This window comes from Pelophylax lessonae (genome assembly GCF_965119305.1).
Source record: "Pelophylax lessonae genome assembly, chromosome: 8".
Classification (NCBI taxonomy): Eukaryota; Metazoa; Chordata; class Amphibia; order Anura; family Ranidae; genus Pelophylax; species Pelophylax lessonae.
Genome location: NC_138775.1, coordinates 23,912,774 through 23,933,572, shown reverse-complemented (window position 1 = coordinate 23,933,572; position 20,799 = coordinate 23,912,774). Strand labels below are relative to the sequence as shown.

General features: G+C 44.5%; 1 protein-coding gene across 1 annotated transcript in view; it reads right to left on the bottom strand.

Moving 5' to 3' along the window:
• Window positions 1-20,799, bottom strand: part of QARS1 (glutaminyl-tRNA synthetase 1) — a 181,413-nt gene that overhangs the window by 112,461 nt on the left and 48,153 nt on the right. Inside the window, exons 3-7 of the mRNA XM_082265362.1 lie at window positions 19,469-19,578; window positions 16,980-17,055; window positions 15,211-15,275; window positions 10,954-11,007; window positions 1,602-1,653 (exon numbers count right to left, since the gene is read on the bottom strand). Of these exons, the coding sequence (XP_082121488.1) occupies window positions 1,602-1,653; window positions 10,954-11,007; window positions 15,211-15,275; window positions 16,980-17,055; window positions 19,469-19,578 (357 nt within the window). The remainder of the gene's footprint in view (window positions 1-1,601; window positions 1,654-10,953; window positions 11,008-15,210; window positions 15,276-16,979; window positions 17,056-19,468; window positions 19,579-20,799) is intronic.

Below are 20,799 nucleotides of genomic sequence, written 5' to 3'. Positions count from 1 at the left end.
AAAAGGGCCAGAGGTTTACAACTGCTTTAATTAAGCTTTAACCACTTGCCGACCAGTCACTGGGACTGTACTGCGGCAAAGTGGCTCGACTCCGTCCAGCGACGTAGACCTACGTCGCTGGACTCCTCCCCTTGTGGGCGGCGCTCGCGCCCCCTGCCAGAGGCTCGCTCCCGCTGTTTTCAGTCACAGCGGGAGTCGGGCCAGGGGAGAAGAGGCGGCGATCGCCGCTGCTCTTCCCCGATCGTCGGGGAATAGAGTCTGGAGATCCACCCGCTTGTGTAAACAAAGCGGGCGGATCTCCTAAGTGACAGACAGGGACAGATTGCAGGGTTCAGCATGAACATGCGATCTGTCCCTGTGTCACTCAGTCACCTCCCCCCACACACGTTAGTAAGCACCAGGCATACATTAACCCCTCCCTTTCCAATAAAATTAACCCCTTCCCTGCCAGTGTCATTTTTACAGTAACAGTGCATATTTATAGCACTGATTACTGTAGAAATGTCACTTGAACCCCCAAAAGTGTCAAAAATGTCAGTCAAGGGTCCAATCTGTCCACCACAATGTCGATCGCACATCGCCGCTATTACTCGTTAAAAAAAAACAACACCAAAAATGACAGAAATCTTTCCCTTAGTTAGTAAACGCAATAACTTTTGCGCAAACCAATCAAAATACGCTTATTGTGATATTTTTTTACCAAACATAGGTAGCAGAAAAATTAGTCAAAAAATTTAAAAAAAATTTAGATTTTTACATTTTTTTTGGGGGGGGGGGGGGGATTTCATATAAAAAAAATGTGAAAAATATTGTTATTTTTTCCAAATTTACGCACTTTTTTTGTTTATAGCGCAAAAAATAAAAATCGCACAGGTGATCAAATACCACCAAAAGAAAGTTCTGTTTGTGGGAAAAAAAGGACGTCAATTTCGTTTGGGTACGGCGTCGCACGCCCGCGCAATTGTCAGATAAAGTCGCACAGTGCCGAAGCGCAAAAAGTGGCCTGGACGTAAGACAGCAAAATCCTCCGGTTGTAAAGTGGTTAAAAAAAAAAAAAAAGGAAGCCAACTGTGCAGAGCTGCACCAGATTTTGCACTCAAGTTTGTAAATCAACCCCATAAGATTTTTTTTTTCAAAGGGTGGACTTCTTTGAACCAGGTTACTAATCTCATGTCTTACAACTAGTGAACACGCTTTGTCACCTTTACCTGCGTGGGAAAACTACAACCGCCTTGACTTCATAGACGGCATCCACACGCACATGTCAACCGTGAAACAAAACATCCGACACCCTCTCAGATTACAAGCCCAAATGCCACATTCCCGCCAAACGCCGCTGTCTGATAAAAGACAACGTGAGCTGAAGTCTTCTTCTTCCAGCGACAAGAAGGTAAATATTAGAGTAGCACGTTATGCAGGCTGTAACCAACCAGTCTCAAGGCAGACTGAACAAGAATGCCAGGCATGTGATGAGTGAGAGCCCTGAGCATGCTAATGGGATGCGGCAAGTTTTTTAAGCCGATACTCGAAGCAATGAGAGCCCAGAAAAGAGAAATTGTCAAGGAAAGAAAAAAAACAAACAAAAAAAAAAAATGACTCACCATTCAGAACTTCATTGTTTTTCTCAGTTTCCGGCGCTTTCTGCTTTGAGGCCTAAACACATAAAAAAGTGCCTTTGTTGAGCCATGAGTTGTCTTGTCTTCAAAGGAACAACTTTTTTTAGGGCGTCCTTTATATAGAACGACTTTTCTCAACCTTATTACCCTTAAAATACTGGCGAACCCCTGCTAACAACAATCCTGCATAACTGTATGTATTTTAGACATGTTTATATCCTGTAAAAGTCTTAGTGTAGACCAGTAAAAGCCCTGCTACTGGGTTCCGCCATCTTGGATGTGATGTTACCAATCGCAGCAGACTCCAAGCTATCACTCAAGTGACACTATAGTATTTCCATTGAATTTACATGAATGTTCTTCATTTGGTGACAGGGTCTCTTTAAAGAAACTCCATACTTTACCCATTTAGGAGAAAGCAACAGCTATCCTTCACTTCTCCGCAGCTTGATTTACTATGAAGAACCAAAGGAAATACATACAGTGCATTGCGAAAGTATTCGGCCCCCTTGAACTTTTCAACCTTTTGCCACATTTCAGGCTTCAAAACCTAAAAATCTAAAACTGTAATTTTTTGTGAAGAATCAACAAGTGGGACACAATCATGAAGTGGAACAAAATATATTGGATATTTCTAACAAATAAACTGAAAAATTGGGTGTGCAAAATTATTCAGCCCCCTTAAGTTAATACTTTGCAGCGCCACCTTTTGCTGCGATTACAGCTGTAAGTCGCTTGGGGTATGTCTCTAAGTTTTGCACATCGAGAGACTGAAATGTTTGCCCATTCCTCCTTGCAAAACAGCTCGAGCTCAGTGAGGTTGGATGGAGGGAGTTTATGAACAGCAGTTTTCAGTTCTTTCCACAGATTCTCGATTGGATTCAGGTCTGGACTTTGACTTGGCCATTCTAACACCTGGATATGTTTGTGAACCATTCTATTGTAGATTTTGCTTTATGTTTTGGATCATTGTCTTGTTGGAAGACAAATCTCCGTCCCAGTCTCAGGTCTTTTGCAGACTGCATCAGGTTTTATATCTTTAGGTTTGAAGCCTGAAATGTGGCAAAAGGTCGAAAAGTTCAAGGGGGCCGAATACTGTCGCAATGCACTGTAGTACTGCCAGGTCTGAGGGATCATGTGACAGAGCGGGACCAATCAAAGCCCTTGTGAGCTATGACCCCGGCGACTATTTATTTTTACTCCTGGTGGCCAAATGTGGAAGGAAAAGAAAAGACAAGTACAGGTGCATCTCAAAAACTTAGAATATCAAAAAGTTAATTTTAGCAATTCAATTTAAAAAATGGAACTCATTATATGGAATTTTACACAGTAATATATTTCAAGCATTTTTCTTTTAATTTTAAAGATTATGGCTTACATCTGGCAAAACCCCAAAATTCAGTATCTCAGAAAATAAGATTACATAAAACCAAATAAAAAAATAAAAAATAAATGGGATTTTTGACTTACCGTAAAATTCATTTCTCTGATGTTCATTGATGAACACAGCTCCTGATCTTCATAACCATTGGGTATACTGCCCCCTACAGGAGTAGGACACTAGGCAGAAAAAAAATAAAATAAAAGTATGGCTATGCCTATGGGCAATCCCAGGGGGTATACTCCCTCTCTCTGCTATAGGTACTCGGTTTTGTTACAAGCAGTGTCAGAAGAATTACAACTCCACAGAGGGGTGGGTGCTGTGTCCGTCAATGAACATCAGAGAAATGGATTTTACGGTAGGTCAAACATCCCATTTTCTCTTTCAAAGACGGACACAGCTCCTAATCTTCATAACCATTGGGACATCCCAAAGCAGTGTTAAACATCAGGTGTGGGAACAGCAAAAAGATTCCCAAGGCTAATACAGCCAACAGGAGCTCAACCAACACAACTGGAGCCCACCTGAAAAAAAAAAATAAATACACCCTCAAAGAGGATCAGGTCCTCTAAACAGCAGTCTGCAAAACCTTGTGGCCAAAAGAAGCATCCACAGATGCCAACACATCCACTTTATAGAACTTTGTAAAAGTGTGCACCGACGACCAGGTGGCAGCCTTGCAAATCTGTGTCACTGGCGCACTGACTGCCTATAGCAGAAAGAGGGAGTATACCCAATGGGACTGACTATAGCCGTAGCCAGGCTTTTTTTTCTACCTAGTGTTCTACTCCTGTAGGGAGCAGTATAACCCAATGGTTATGAAGATCAGGAGCTGTGTCCGTCAATGAATGAAAGACAAAAAAAAAAAAAAAAAGAATTTTAAAACACAGAAATGTTGGCTTACTGAAAAGTATGTCCATGTACAGTATAGTATGCACTCAATACTTAGTCGGGGGTCCTTTTGCACAAAGTACTACATCAATGCTGCGTGGCATGGAGGCGATCAGCATGTAGCACTGCTGAGGCCTTATGGAAGTTTTCCCAGCAATTGGCCTTCAGCTCATCTACATGGCTGGATCTGGTGTGTCATCTTTCTCTTTGACAAAACCCCACAGATTCTCTATGGGGTTTAGGTCAGGCAAGTTTGCTGGCCAATCAAGCACAGTGATACAATGATCATTAAACCAGGTATTTGTACGTTTCGCAGGGTGGGCAGGTACCAAGTTATACTGGAAAATGAAAGCAGTATCTCCAGAAAGCTGGTCAACAGAGGGAAGCATGAAGTGCTCTAGAATTTCCTGGTAGAGGGCTGCACTGACTTTGGACTTGATAATACACAGTGAACCAACACCAACAGATGACACGGCTCCCCAAATCATCACAAACTGTGGAAACTTCACACTGGACTTCATGCAACTTGGAAGAAGAGAGGACTTTGGACCACTGAGCAACAGTCCAATCCTTTCTCCTTACCCCATGTAAAACGCTTCCAACGTTGTCTCTGGTTCAGGAGTGGCTTGACACAAGAAATGTGACAGTTGTAGCCCATGTCCTGGATACGGTACATCTGTGGTGGCTCTTTGAAGCACCGACACCAGCCGTAGTCCACTCCTTGTGAATCTTCCCCAAATTCTTGAATGGCCTTTTCTTCACAATCCTCTCAAGGCAGCGGTTATCCCTGTTTGTGCATTTTTTTCTTCTACTCAACTTTCCCATTAATATGCTTGGATACAGCACTATGAACAGCCAACTTCTTTAGCAATGACCTTTTGCGACCTACCCTCCTTGTGGAGGGTGTCAATGACTGTCTTCTGCACAACTGTCAAGTCAGCAGTCTTCCCCATAATTGTGTAACTTACTGAACTACACTGGTGTTTGAGTTCATTAGCGGATTAGAGTGTGACACCATGAGTCTACAATATTGACATTTTTCACAATATTCTAATTTTCTGAGCTACTGAATTTTAGGTTTTCACTAGCTGCAAGTCATAATCATCAAAATTAAAAGACATTCTTGAAATATACTACGCTGTGTAATGAATCTATAGGTTTCACTTTTTGATTTTAATTACGGAATTAAATTAACTGACAATATTCAAATTTTTTGAGATGCACCTGTATATGCATTACTGGAGGTCTGCAGTATAAAAAGTGTGTTTTTTTTTTTATCCCAAAAAAAGGAGAATCCAGTAATTTCTGCAATACATAAATAGTAAAATAAATGCGCAATGTAGCATAAAAAAGGAGGTAGGACTCTTAGAGTCCACATAAAAAGTAAATTAACACAGATTGGCTGCAACTTCTTTAATATAGGATCTGGATGAATCCTCCAATAGGGTAACTGAAATGTAAAAAAACAAAAAGGGAGCCACCATCTGAGTGTAGAAATTAAAAAAAAATATATAAAAAAAAAAAAAAAAACAACATTAACCACTTAAGCCCCGGAAGATTTTACCCCCATTCCGACCAGGGGGTATTTTGCGATTCGGCACTGCGTGACTTTAACGGACAATTGCGCGGTCGTGCGACGCTGTACCTAAACGAATTTGGCGTCCTTTTTTTCCCACAAACAGAGCTTTCTTTTGGTGGTATTTGATCACCTGTGCGATTTTTTGATCACGCGCTATAAACAAAAAAAATAGCGTCAATTTTGCAAAAATAGCAATATTTTTTCACATTTTTTTATATTAAATTCCCCAAAAAAAAAATTTAAAAATCAAAATTTTTTTACTTTTTCGGCCAATTTGTTTTATGCTACCTATGTTTGGTAAAAAAAAAAAAAAAAAAAAAAAAAAAAAAAAAAAAAAAAAAATCGCAAAAAGCGTATTTTGATTGGTTTGCGCAAGTTATCGCGTTTACTAACAATGGGAAAGATTTCTGTCATTTTTATTGTTTTTTTTTTTAACGTGTAATGGCGGCGATCTGCGATTTTTTTTGCGGTACTGCGACATTGCGGCGGACAGATCGGACCCTTGACTGACATTTTTGACACTTTTGGGGTTACCAGTGACATTTCTACAGTAATCAGTGCTATATATATGCACTGTTACTGTAAAAATACACTGGTTGTGAAGGGGTTAACTTTATTTGGAAGGGAGGGGCTGTGTGTATCCCTAGGGGCGTGCTTTCTACTGTGATTGGCTGTGGCTTGAGCTGTAAGGACACTGATCAACGGATCTACATACTAGATCCGTGTGATCAGTGTCTTTACAGCGAGGAGAATGACAGGCAGCTTGTTTACACAAGCTGCCTGACATTCTCCCTCTCCCCCGCCGATCGCCGAGTGACCGGCGGACATCGGGTCCGCTGGTCACACGCGCGGGGGGGGTCCGTGACCACGCGGGAGCGGGAGCGCGCCTCCGGGGGCGCGCGCTCGCTCCCTAGACCCTCACAAGCTAGTGATGTAGCCCTACGTCACTTTGCCTGTGAGGGGCTGACTGCCGACGTAGATCGGCGTTAGGCAGTCGGCAAGTGGTTAAAAAAGATGACATGTATGTACTCATTCGAGAAAAAAAAAAAAAAAAAAAAAAAAAAAAAAAAACAGGTGCTCATTCCTCATATTCCTTCTGCAGGAAAACATGTCAGGACCACAGAGTGAACGCCGGAAAGCGGTTTAATGTAAGGAGTGCAATACCAATGTAATGCTGGTAAGCGAGAGAGACGCAGACAGACATGACCACATGGTTTCTCATGGTTTAGGACAGTGATGGCGAACCTTGGCACCCCAGATGGTTTTGGAACTAGATTTCCCATGATGCTCAGCTACACTGCAGAGTGAATGAGTATTATGGGAAATGTAGTTCCAAAACATCTGGGGTGCCAAGGTTCGCCATCACTGGTTTAGGAGGAGTGTCCATGCCTGAACCGCGTAACCACGCCCACATTACGTCATCATGATTGTCTGTGTCCCTGTCACTTACCAGAATTACTACATTTCCTCTTCTGTACGCTGGTTTACCACAGCTCCTTTACATGAAGCCACTTTCTGTCGTTCTGCAGTCTTGGCATGTTTTCCTGCCGAACTCAATGCGAACGATTGAGAGCCCTTCTGGATTAGTACACTCAGATGGTGGCGCCCTTTGTTTACATTTCATCTCTGCAATACATGTCCATTTGCTCATGTTTTGGGTCTTTATAAAATGCTGAAAGTAGAGAAAATTACTCACCGATTCTGCTAGAAATGCTGCGAGTTCCTAAGTTTCTATAGGGAGCTGCCTGGAGACCGTTAGGAGCTCACTGGATTTCCAGCAGATCAACAGAGATAGATTAGACAGATTTTTTTCTTCTTTTTTGTACATAAAAGTAGAACTAAAGCAAAACTTTTTTTTTTCTTCCCCATTTTGGATTATAACCCCTGTCACATTTTCCTTCACCTTCTGTGTCCCATTGCACAGATTTCCCTTCACTTTCTGTCTCAGAGCCAAACAGGAAGCGAAAGGAAATCCCTGCAACACAAGGGAATTCCTTGGGGGGGGCCCCCCAGGTCACCAGAACTAGCGTTCCCATTGGAAGATTTTTCCCTCTATTTTTCTGGGGACAACCCAAAATGTGGGATTTTATTTTACTTTCACTTTCAATGATAATGGTAAACAGGACAAAAAGAGGGTGAATCTTCCCAACGGGGGCACAGACAGCAATAACAACTGTCAGGTGTTCGAATCCCTCTCCACTCTATCCAAAAAAAAAAAAAAAAAAGTTTTGCCTTTAGTTATACATTAGGCATTTTTAGCTTTAAAGAAGAATTCCTAGTATGGATATTTTATACATTGTTCCAGCTTGGACCAATGTAACTATGTACGACCCCAATTCCAAAAAAGGTGGGACGCTGTGTGAAATTATTATTTTTTTTTTTTTATGTAGATTTGCAAATCCCATAAACCAATATTTTATTTGCAATAGATTTGGATTTACAGTAAACCCCCGCTCCATCGCGGTTCAGTTTTTGCGGTCACGGTATATTACGTTTTTTTCTGTAATGTTATTTTACTATATAAATCATTAAAAATGAAATATTTTTGTGTTTTTCATAGCTCCTGCTAGGTCTCAGTATCTTTTATGTGTTTAAATGAGTTTCTATTGTTTTAAAAGTGTGTTTAAAGACCTTAAAATGCTTTTAAAAGTACAGTGACAGTAAAAAAAAAAAAAAAAAAAAAACATGCCTACATGCATTTTAATAGGGTTTTTCTATTTTGCGGATTTTCATTTTTCGCGGGTGGGTCCGGAACGTAACCCCCGCAATGGAGGGGGGTTTACTGTATTGCAAGTTCAACAACAGGCACCGTTCCTTACTTGCAGCATTTTTAAAGAGACAGAACCTTTATTCTAAAGCAGTACCCTGCTGAACCTTTATCCTAAATGATAAATGTACATGTAATCGCAGCATTGCGCAGAATATATTTTGTTTAGAATTGTGCCTGGACACTTCAAAATTAACATTTCAAAAGGGCAATTTACCAGTGACGCTGTATGGCCACTGGGTGGCACTGTACTATAGGGAGTCTGTGCAAGGCTTCATTACACCTCTGATTCAAATTCTAGCGTTCAGCAAGATACTACACTAAACATTCAGCTACTGGACTACCTATTTTTGCCTAAAATTACCAGCCAATGTTTAGCCTACAATAAAAAATACATGAAGGTTTGATTTCAAAACGGATATTGAAAATGGAAGCAGAACCTGATCTTTTGTTGGCTTCCCTGGTTCCTCTGTCCCTTCTCATCAACATGAATTTGAAATAAAACCTGTGAATTACAAAACGTATTTTGTACCCAGTGATAAAAATCACTAAGTGCCGATTCACGCTAACGCGGCACGACTTCGTGGGCGACCTGTGAAGTTGCGTGCATCGCGACTTCGGCGTGACTTGCACGGACTTCATATAATGAATGTCTATGCAAGTCGCTCTGAAGTAGTACAGGACCCTTTTTCTAAGTCGGAGCGACTTGTGTCGCTCCTATTAGAACGGGTCCTGTAGCACACAGTGCACCGCGACTTGTCAGGCTGACAAGTCACGGTAGTGTGAATGGAAACAAGAGCCCATTCACACTGCCGCGACTTGTCGCGGTCGGTCGCGGTCCATTGAATAGTACAGGACCCGTTCTAATAGGAGCGACACAAGTCGCTTCCGACTTAGAAAAAGGGTCCTGTACTACTTTGGGGCGACCTCAGAGCGGCTTGCATAGACTTCCATTATGTGAAGTCCCTGCAAGTCGTGCCGAAGTCGCGGTGCACACCACTTCACAGGTCGCCCCCCGAAGTCATGTCGCTTCAGTGTGAACCTGCAATTAGTCAGTGCTTCTCTATGGGATGCAGTAAATCATGGCTGGTGGGAGGGGTCTGAGCGTGCTCTACATCACTTCCAGAAAACACCACCGCGCCCTGCCTTAGTACTCCATCAAGAGCCCTCGGTTCTTGTGCAAGCCGTGGGCTGGCTCTTGGGAGGAGTTATGTAAATAGGACAATGCCTTAATTGTGGGATGTCCATTTGGATTAGTGGGGGATCCTAAACTCGCAGCTAATGCCCCATGTGATGAGCCTTCATGATTAAAAGAACTGAATTCCAATAAATGAAAGGGGCGGGGGAAGAAAACTAAATGATACCGAATGTCCTCCAGCCAGGAAATGACAGGCTCTGACTTGCTGCACCTTCTGATGCACATTGTGAGCAGCTTACAGCGTGCGGTGAAATCAGAGGAAGCAATTTTAGTGCAGGAGAGGAGACGGTACAACTGTGCAAGGCTGAAGGTAAGGCTGGTGTTCAGCTTTAAGCAGTCTTACGCCAACCTCACTTCTTTGGCTGACAAAATATGAATGGACACTTCCCTGATTGCTAAAGATTTAACAATGAAAATGCAAAGCTTTAAAAAAAAGGGGAACAGTGTACTGGACAAGAGTAACCCCAAACCACCAGTAGTCATGTGAGTCTTTGGGACTGAAAGTGATTCCAAGGCCTCATGCACACTGGATGCTTTTACAGCTGCGGTTTTTGGCTGTGGACGTTTTTTTTTTTTTTCCTGCAGCCTATAAACTCCTCAGCATGGTATCCTATGCGTCCAGGGGCGTTTTCTGGCTGGAAAATAAACCCAGAACCGGCTTGTCATTAGTGACTTCAGCCTGGGTTCACACAGGAGCGGTGTGGGAAACCGCATGAGATTTGGACAGAAAACACACTGCAGTCCTGCTCAAATCACATGCGGTTCTTTGCAGTGCCAGTGCCCGTGTACAGCCAAACCTCCCCACACAACCCACTATTAGCTCTTTGGTGCCCTCTTGATGCAAACCATGATACAGTGCCCAGACCTAGCAGCCAATTGCTAGGTTTGTGCACTGTCATAATTTTGGGAGGAGATTATAGCATTCCTTTCCTATGGGCTCAAATACCACTGCTAAGGTATTGGCGAGTACTTGACTGATCGTATCGGTACAAGTCAGGAAAAAAAAAAAAACACACACACACACACCGTGTGTACCGGGCTTTACTCCTTTGCAGCCGTCACCTGGTATCAGTTGGTGTAGGAGCCCAGAGAAAGCAATGTTCTAATCTCCTCCCAAAATGATGACAGTGCACAAACAGCCATTGGCTGCTAGGTCTGAGCACTGCATCATGGTTTGCATCAAGGGGCACTGAAGAGCTAATAGTGGGTTGTGTGGGAGGTTTGGCTGTACACGGGCACTGACACGTGAATGTCCACTTTTCCTCGAATGTCCATTTTGTCCTCGACTTTTACTGGTGCTACCCTTCATGGCCTAGCACCAAGGACATATTGGTGGGTAAGGAGTTAAACCAGGAGCAGTGACAAAGATACACCATGTACTCCAGGACAGCAGACAGCCTGTCTCCCCTGAAGGCACGTACAAGGATCGTACTGGTTGTTCTGCTGGATTAGGGTACATCACCGTGACCTTCGTTAAAAGGGTCACAAATATGACCACTCTTCACCTGAAAAACAAAATACCTTGGGTTTCTTTTCAAGATCAGCTTCTGTCTTGGGGCCAAGTAAGTGTAGAACCTAAGGGGACAAAAACAGGAGAAGGTCAAAGGTTAGGACAAAGGCGATGGTGAGGAATCAGAAGAGAATGTACCTTTGCCAAAAATAGCAAACAACCCTAAGCCATCCAAAAAATTAAGTGAGCAGAGGCACGAAAAGTGCTCATTTAAAGTAGAGCTAAAAGGCAAACCCCCCCCCCCCCCGTTTTGGGTAGAGGGTAGAAGGATTAGAACACCTGTCCATTTTTATTGCTGTCTGTGTCCCCATCCTCTCTATTTGCATAAAGTGCAAATTCCAAAAAAATTCAATAGAAAAAAAAAATGTTCATAAATAGTCCAATAATAAGTGCACTTCAAGGAAATCCATCAATAGTCCAATAACCAGTGTAATAGTGCTCAAAAACGTGTGGGTGCTCCTTTGATTTCTTAAAGAAAGTGCTTAACAGTGCCACACTCCCCTCATATACCCCCCTACTCACCAGAAATGGAGACCCATTATTGGGTCGGATGTAGCTAATGAAAGGGGAGTATAAGGTCTAGGAAAACACTTGTGGAGAACACTCATGGAAGTTCCACGAGGTATGAAGTAGCGAGGAGACATTACTGGAAGTGGCAGCAGAGGAGGAACCAGCAGGTGTCACTAACAAGCTGGGTGTTTGGAAGATTTCTCCACAAGTGTTTTTCCTGGACCCTATACTCACCTTTCATTAGCTACATCCGACCCAATAGTGGGTCTTCGTTTCTGGTGAGTAGGGGTATATTATTATTATTATATAGGATTTATATAGCGCCGACAGTTTACGCAGCGCTTTACAACTTGAGGGTAGACAGTACAAATACAATACACTTTAATACAGTAGGAATCAGAGGGCCCTGCTCCTTAGAGCTTACAATCTAAGAGATGAGGGGAGTGTGGCACCTTGGCACTGGAAAGTACTTTCTTAAAGAAATCGATGGAGCACCAACACGTTTTTTTTAGCACCATTAGTGCCGGTTCACATTTGTGCGGTCACATCGCATGCAATTCAGAGCGCACTGCTCCTAAAATTACATGCGATCTCTGTGCGGTGCAAATTCAGCCATAACGTTTGAATGGCTGAATTCACACCGCAATCGCACCTAACTCGCACAGGACCCTTTTTTGGTCCGCAACAGAATCGGATCGCCTGGTGGTTCACATTTGTGCGATCCGATTCTCTGCGACTTTTAATTGACATCCCCAGCGTATCGCTTATGGCAGTGTGAACTGCTAGGGGTGCGAATACGATGCGGGAACACGCTGTATATTCGCAGCATTCCCGCATCGCACAAATGGGAACCGGCACTTACACTGGTTGTTGGAACATTGATTCATTTCCTCTAAGTGCACTGATTATTGGACTATTTATGAACTTTTGATTAATTTTGATTCATTTCTATTGAATTTTATTGGAATTTGCACTTTATGCAATGTTCTTTAACCACTTAAGCCCCGGAAGATTTTACCCCCATTCCGACCAGGGGGTATTTTGCGATTCGGCACTGCATGACTTTAACGTACAATTGCACGGTCGTGCGACGCTGTACCTAAACGTATTTGACGTCCTTTTTTTCCCCACAAACAGAGCTTTCTTTTGCTGGTATTTGATCACCTGTGCGATTTTTTTGATCATGCGCTATAAACAAAAAAAGAGCGAAAATTTTGCAAAAACAACATTTTTCAAAATTCCCCGAAAAAAAATGCAAAAATCAAAAATTTTAACATTTTTGGCCAATTTGTTTTCTGTTACCAATGCTTGGTAAAAAAAAAAAAAAAAAAAAAAAAAAAAATCACAATAAGCGTATTTTGATTGGTTTGCGCAAAAGTTATTGCGTTTACTAACTAAAAGGAAAGATTTCTGTAATTTTTGCTGTTTTTTTTTACGAGTAATGGCGGCGATCTGCGATTTTTTTTGCGGGACTGCGACATTGCGGCGGACAGATCGGACCCTTGACTGACATTTTTGACACTTTTGGGGGTACCAGTGACATTACTACAGTAATCAGTGCTATAAATATGCACTGTTACTGTAAAAATGACACTGGCAGGGAAGGGGTTAACTTTATTGGGGAAGGAGGGGTTAAGTATGTCCCTAGGGGCGTGCTTCTAACTGTGATGGGACATGGCTACTAGTGTAAGAACAGAGATCAACGGTCCTACATAGTAGAACTGTTTGATCTCCATTTTTACACAGAGGAGAATGACAGGCGGCTTTGTTTACATTAGCCGCCTGCCTTTCTCCCTTCACGGCGCACGATCGCGAGTGACCGGCGGACATCGGGTCCGCCGGTCACACGCACTGACTTCTTAGGGAACAAGCCGTGGCGGGCGCGCCCGCTATTGGCTCACAAGCCAGGGACAGGCTAGTGACGTACCCTTACGTCACTTTGCCTGGCCGGGGCTGACCGCCGCAGTATATGTACTTGCGGCGGTCGGCAACCGGTTAACCATTGATGAACTTTTGATTTTTATACATTCTTCAGGTTCTGACTATAAATTGATTGTATTCCCATAGCACTTTATTTTTAGCACTTTGTTCACTTTATATTTATTCACATATTTATTTATTGGGAAGTGCTGTATTAGTTATTTTTCTTAACCTTTTCCCCTAGGGTGAACAGCAGCTGCTTTTTGTTGTTTTTATATTATTCATAGTGCAGGTTTATAATATAATCTATCCTCTCTATTTGTCCTGTTTACTATTACCATTGAAAGTAAAAGAAAATCCCATATTTTGGTTTGTCGTCAGAAAAGTAACAGAGGGGAAATCTTCCAATGGGGACACTAGTTCTGGTGACCTGGGGAGCCCCAAGAGATTCCCTTAATCTGCAGGGATTTTCTCTCACTTCATGTTATGACTTTGGGTCAGGAAATGGAGAAATCTCACCAAAAAGGACAAAAGATGGTAAAAAAAAATCTGGCAGGGGTTATAATATTCCCTTGCTCGATCCAAAAAAATGGAAAAGAAAATAGTTTTGCCCAGTTTTGCTAGTGACATCAGCTGGCCACAGACTGATCCAAACTAAGCTGGTTCAGCAGAAACAAGCTGAATGGCAATCTATGGGCAGGCTGATTGTAGAGAAGCCAATCCAGCCATCAACTTGGTACAAGCAGCCCATTAGACTTTTTCTGTGCAATCATTGCCAGCGGCTATAGCCGCCAGCAGTGATCTTTGTATAATGTCGCAGCATGAGGGATACCCCCATCAACACTGAATTTGAATAATGTATGGCCTGCCTGGCTAAGTAAGAATGTTCTGATGGACACCGGCACTTTCACAGCCCAGCCCTCTCCATTGTGATTGGCCTGTGCCTTTGGTGAAAGCTGCCGCGCATCATCTGCAATCTCTGCACCCAACCGTTCAATCTTTGGGGGGGGGGGGGGGGGGGATGGGTCCAAGCAAGCATGTTACTGAAGATAAAAGGCCTTTGGTAATTGCAGAGCTTTTTATAACTAAAAAGGGAGTGAAATACCTAGTGATGGTGCCAGATGTTTGCACTGGTTTTGCATTTATATACACCTTTAAAAAAGGAGAAATGCAGCCAAAGCTTGTTTGGTTGTGCTTCTCCTGTGGATCACGGAGTGCAGTTAGTTTTGCACTCAAATGACCCGTTTTCAGCTGACAGCGGGCTAAAGCCAGCTGTCGTAACAGAACCAGTCCAGACTCGGGAAAGATCGCTACCATATGGTCGGGATCCACCCACATGCCTAAACAGGCACCTGGCTCAGCCCTCTCAGGCCTTAGGCTGCTTCCTCCACAGCCCAGGGCTCCAGTGAGCGCGCCAGGGGGCAGGGCAGAGAGCTGGTGACTGACAGTCCCCAGCTCTGCTCACGGAAAACTGAGCGATCGGTGGGATTTGATTGCTCGGTTCTCAACGTTTGAGCCGGCAGGGGGGACCAATGCAGCATCCAGCAAGGTAAGTAGGAGTAAAAAAAAACAGCTACACCACATTCCCATTTTTCGCTTTTCATTTACAGCAGGCATCCGTGTAAGCAAAAATAAAAGAAAAACATTTTTTTTTTTTTTTTTAAAACCTGATATTTTGTTTTGGAATTGTAAATTAAACATATCCAAAAAGGTAAATCTACACTAAAATAGATGCGATTAATGGTGCAGGTACTTTAGTTCTCTATCACTCATTTCACTCATATTATTCCTGTACACTCAGACATGTGGAAATTAGCGTTTAAAATGAAAATAATTACCTGCATGTCCACCTCATTCTTAATGATTTTTCCGTCTGCCCACTTCAGTCTGTTCCTCGCTTCCCCTGCACAGATGCGGGAAAACAGAATCTGCATTGAACAACCAAAAATAAACATTGTGCTTGCCAGTCATTTTGTGCTGAACCAAGATCCACATGACTTGGCCCATCTATTCACAGGGGGGAACATGTATCTTATGCACACAAGTATCTGAAGGAATAATAACAGACGAGATCATGATGTACTGGGTACAAAACAGCATCTGGTTGCTATGACTGCCCTTCGTCTCCTACACAAACTACGGGGCTGATTTGCTTGCCAGAGAAATTGGGTTTCTGCCTATCCAAGTCTGAGATTTAAACAGCTCTGCCACACAACACGGCCCTGTCTGGCAAAAAAGGAGGACCTGATTTTTATCTGCTGCAGGTCAACACAACTTACAGCTCTTTTCCCAACCCTTGACTAGGCAGCAAAAGGAAAAGCAGCAGACTGATGAAGCTCCTCTTTCTGCCCTCTTGTTAGCACAGGGGCATGGCAGCACAATTGATTATCTGCTTGTGTTGCCGCCAGTCCTGACAATGCTGTTTAGGGGGCTTCAAGATACTGGGTCAAAATTCATGTGCTGACAGTGCTTGCATTTCAAAAACATACATTTAGAAAGGATGTATTAATGAATACAGAGCTGCCTCTACGTCTGTATGAAGTTCAGCTTTATAGTGGAAATCCACCATAGCGTATAATGCACTTGGGCATAGGTCAAGTATCTCCATTAAAACCATATGTTTAGGCGTTAAAGCGGTACTTCACCCTGGAACTGCCTCCTCCCTCCACTCCCACATTTGGCACTTTTTTTTGGCGGGGGGGGGGGGGGTACCTGGTTTTGACAGGTATTCACTCCTACTTGTGAGCATATACACCACGGTAATCTGAGGCGGGAGTTCGGCCCATTCTCCCGCAGTCTTCTGGGACACATCACAGGTCCCAGAAGACTACAGGACAATTAACAAGGCACAGCACGACTCGCGCATGTGCAGTAGGAAATCAGCTGTGGAGCAGTGTTAATTTTGGCAGCAAATTTCAATTTAGTTTTAGTCTTAGTCTTAGGACTAAATGGATCCTGGACACAAATCGTTATGACATGGGCAGCAAGTATGTGGGACTGGAAATTTTCTTACCTTACCGCTCACCTTACCGCTCTGGCCTCTGGCCATATTTTTGCTTTTAAAGTAGCTCTAAAGCTCATTTGGCTATACTTCTCCTGGGGATCCCAGTAGTGCACTTCATTCGGAACTCTTGTGACCCATATTCAGTCAACAGTGGGCTAAAGTCAGCTGCTGGCTGAGGTCAATTAGCTGGTCCAGACTGTGGAGAGAACCTGACTTTAATGTCAGGATTCACCCAGATGCCTGGACTGTTAACTGGCTCAGCCTCTAGGCGAGCAGCTGGGAGACCGAATCAGCCGCTCCAGCCCCCACAGGGACAGCCCAGTGCTCCAGTGAGTGCTGGAGGGGAGAGCAAAGACCCGGTGACTGATAGCCACGGCTCTCTGCTCACTAAATACCTAGAACTGAACGATCAGCAGTTTCTGATCGCTCGGTCCAGTCTTAGAGGCGACAAAGGATTGATGCTGCATCCACCTCCGTGATTAGGATGTTTTTTTTTTTTTTTCCATTCGTGCAAGCTTTTAATTTTGCAGACTAAATATGTTTATTTATTCACAATGCTTAGATATGCAGTAAATTTTACAGCACCACGTAGCAGAAACTCACCCATCAACAAGCCCATGTTAAAGCGATATCTCTCCTCCAAAATCTGTTCTTTGTACTTCTGGATGACGGCTTCAACCTGAAGCAGAATGCAAGCAATTGTAAGCACTAATTATAACTGGGAGACACTGGAAGTCACATTGACTTAGCGGGGGAAGAAATACAAGAAGTCTACAGTTGGCATGGCCAGCACCCTTGTTATCCACCCTAAATTAATTACTACTGGGTGTTGGTTAAAAATAAAAGCATAAACAAGTTCTATGAATGAACTTTTTTTTTTGTTCACCTCACTGCAGGTTCAGAAGTAAATCACATGATCTATTATATCAGACCAGGAAAATGCATGACATCACCTGGGCTCTGTCAACGGTTTGATGCCAATAGTACATTGCTTGTGCTATTCTAATACATCTATTAGGTATTGCTGTGGGTGAAGTTAAAAAGCAGCTTGATGCATTGTATGTAAATAATCAGAACTACTGCAGCTGTGCTGGTTTCAGACCAACCCATATACCAGGCGTCTCCAAACCTTCTAAACAAAGGGCTCGTTTACAGTCCTTCAGAGTTTATGGGGCTTGACTGTGGCCAGAGGGAGTAGAAAATAATTACTGGGACTAAACAATGACCCATCTTCGTTATTGGAGGGGGGATACTGCCCCATTGCGGGTGCCAGCGGGAGGAACCGTGTTCCATGGCGGGTGCCAGCGGGAGGAACCGCGTTCCATGGCGGGTGCCAGCGGGAGGAATTGTGCCCTATCATCTTCGTTATTGGAGGGGGGATACTGCCCCATTGCGGGTGCCAGCGGAAGGAACCGCGTTCCATGGCGGGTGCCAGCGGGAGGAACCGCGTTCCATGGCGGGTGCCAGCGGGAGGAACCGCGTTCCATGGCGGGTGCCAGCGGGAGGAACCGTGTTCCATGGCGGGTGACAGCGGGAGGAACCGTGTTCCATGGCGGGTGCCAGCGGGAGGAACCGTGTTCCATGGCGGGTGCCAGCGGGAGGAACCGTGTTCCATGGCGGGTGCCAGCGGGAGGAATTGTGCCCTATCATCTTCGTTATTGGAGGGGGGGGATACTGCCCCATTGCGGGTGCCAGCGGGAGGAACCGTGTTCCATGGCGGGTGCCAGCGGGAGGAACCGCGTTCCATGGCGGGTGCCAGCGGGAGGAATTGTGCCCTATCATCTTCGTTATTGGAGGGGGGATACTGCCCCATGGCGGGTGCCAGCGGGAGGAACCGCGTTCCATGGCGGGTGCCAGCAGGAGGAACCGCGTTCCATGGCGGGTGCCAGCAGGAGGAACCGCGTTCCATGGCGGGTGCCAGCAGGAGGAACCGCGTTCCATGGCGGGTGCCAGCAGGAGGAACCGCGTTCCATGGCGGGTGCCAGCAGGAGGAACCGCGTTCCATGGCGGGTGCCAGCAGGAGGAACCGCGTTCCATGGCGGGTGCCAGCAGGAGGAACCGCGTTCCATGGCGGGTGCCAGCAGGAGGAACCGCGTTCCATGGCGGGTGCCAGCAGGAGGAATTGTGCCCTATCATCTTCGTTATTGGAGGGGGGATACTGCCCCATGGCGGGTGCCAGCGGGAGGAACCGTGTTCCATGGCGGGTGCCAGCGGGAGGAACCGTGTTCCATGGCGGGTGCCAGCGGGAGGAACCGCGTTCCATGGCGGGTGCCAGCGGGAGGAATTGTGCCCTATCATTGGTGTCAGTGGAACAAAGTTCCCCCTGGCGCAAGATAAAGGCAAGCAAAGGGCCACAGTTTGGAGACCACTGCCATATACCATCAACCTAAGATTTAAAGAGATGCTGTTACATTCCCCATTCTGGACAAAATGAATACCTCTGTTAAAAAGCACCCCCCCCCCCTCATTGCCAAATCAATTACATTTCTTGCTCGCCTGCTACAAAATTACTGGGGCTTCCAGGTATGGAGACAACATGACCTACTTTTACTATACATTACTTAGCTCCAGCAGCCAATTGCTGGGCCTGAGCACCATCCGGTAACCGGGATCGACATCACTTCTCTTATCTAGGACCGGACAGCAGGTATTTCAGCAGCAGCTGCAACCTGCAGGGTGCTTTGGAGAGACACTGACACTTTGTCTCATGGTCTCTAAACTGAAACAGTTCCTTTGATCTGCATCCGCAAAGCACAAATTCACTTTTAAGTGCACCTGTCATGAGCAAAATACAGGGGCTGCACTGTCTGAAGATACTAGTTACCCTGGCTGTGTCTGGCTTCCATGTTTGTGTGAGCCACAGGCTCAGAACAAGCATGCTATAAGTGTGTGTCAGAATTCCGGATTCCCTTTACTTGTTCCATGTCAGCGGCTCAAAGCACTAAAGCCAAAGCATCAGTATGACCAGGAAGCAAAACATTCCCAAAAGGCAACGTCCTCAACAGCAGTCTGCGCCATTCTCTCCTAACAGGTGCACTTTAAACTAGCTTGGCATCTGCAAAATATGATAGAGGAGAGAATACAACACTTACAGCTTCTTCTATTTCTTCTGGCGTCACAACTACTCCCACTCCACATTCTTTCTCAAAACCGGCCACATCAATGGGGTCCACGGGGTGGCCTTTTACATAATCCAAGGCGGCTGGATAAAGGAAATAGGAGGAAAAAAAAAGTAAATCTCTTCCTCTCCATACAGCCAAAGGGGACCGGAGGATAATCAAATTAACAGGACAGGAAAGTCAATGTACGCACGCTGTGATCCTCTGTGGAGCTAATTTAATTTTTAACACATTAGTGGTTTAATAAAAAAGATGCTTAAGAAGACCCCAGAGGGAGTGCAGGCAAGAACTTGTGCGTATCCTGAGGTGAACCTGAGAGGAGTAAATGAACACAAGGGCTGGATCTATACAGCATTGTGGTGCGGGTCACATTAACGAACAACAGCGTTTGAGATTAAAGAGGGCCAGTCAATAAAGGTTGGCGTACCTATGCACATTGCTATTGGTTTTCCCACGGTGGTGGCAACTGGCAACTTGGGTCAAACCAGGCCAATAAACCCCCCCCAACCTCTACAATGATACAAGCAACATGGCTGTTCTGCCCTGAAAGATGAAGCCAACCATATTCAGACTCCAAGTACATCCCTCAGGAGTTCCAAGTACTGCCTTTGGAAACCTGCCTGACCTGTGCCTGAATCCTGGAGCTGTGGTAACATGGTACATTTTATGTGCAGCCAAATTTTTATTTTAGTTTTGGATAGAATGGAGGAAGGATCAGGCCTGTTTCACAGGGGCATCAGCAATGTAAACAGCAAACTTTGATTTTAAAGTACCATCCAACTCCAGTTTGTAAATATTGAACACAGATCCTGATGGGAGTGCTGATAGCCACTTTAAACTGCTAGCAGGCTTCACGTCGCCTTGAAGCTTGTTCAAAGCCTACTGAAACCTGCTAGCAGCTTGCTTAAAGTGGCCGTCAGCACTGCTATTAGGATAAAGCCTCGTACACACGCACCGATTGTTGGCCGACCGATCGGCCATCTTTTGTCCAGTGTTGTTGTGTTGGTTGAAATGTGTTCTAGACTGCACACAAATTTTGTCGGCCAACAACAACCAACTTCAGAAGTGATGTCATGTGATGGTTAACTTTCCGTGTGTTTTTTCTTCTCTGAGCATGCCCAGTCTTGCTCAACTGATTTTTGTCTGCCGAAATCTGTACTGACTGACGAACAATCGGCCGTTGTGTTGACGGCCAACAAAAATTTTATAGCATGCACACCAGATTTTGTTCGGCCGAAAAGTCACAGTCGGTTGTCGGAAGCATCATACTAACAAGCCGATAATCGGCCGATCGGGCGGCTGAA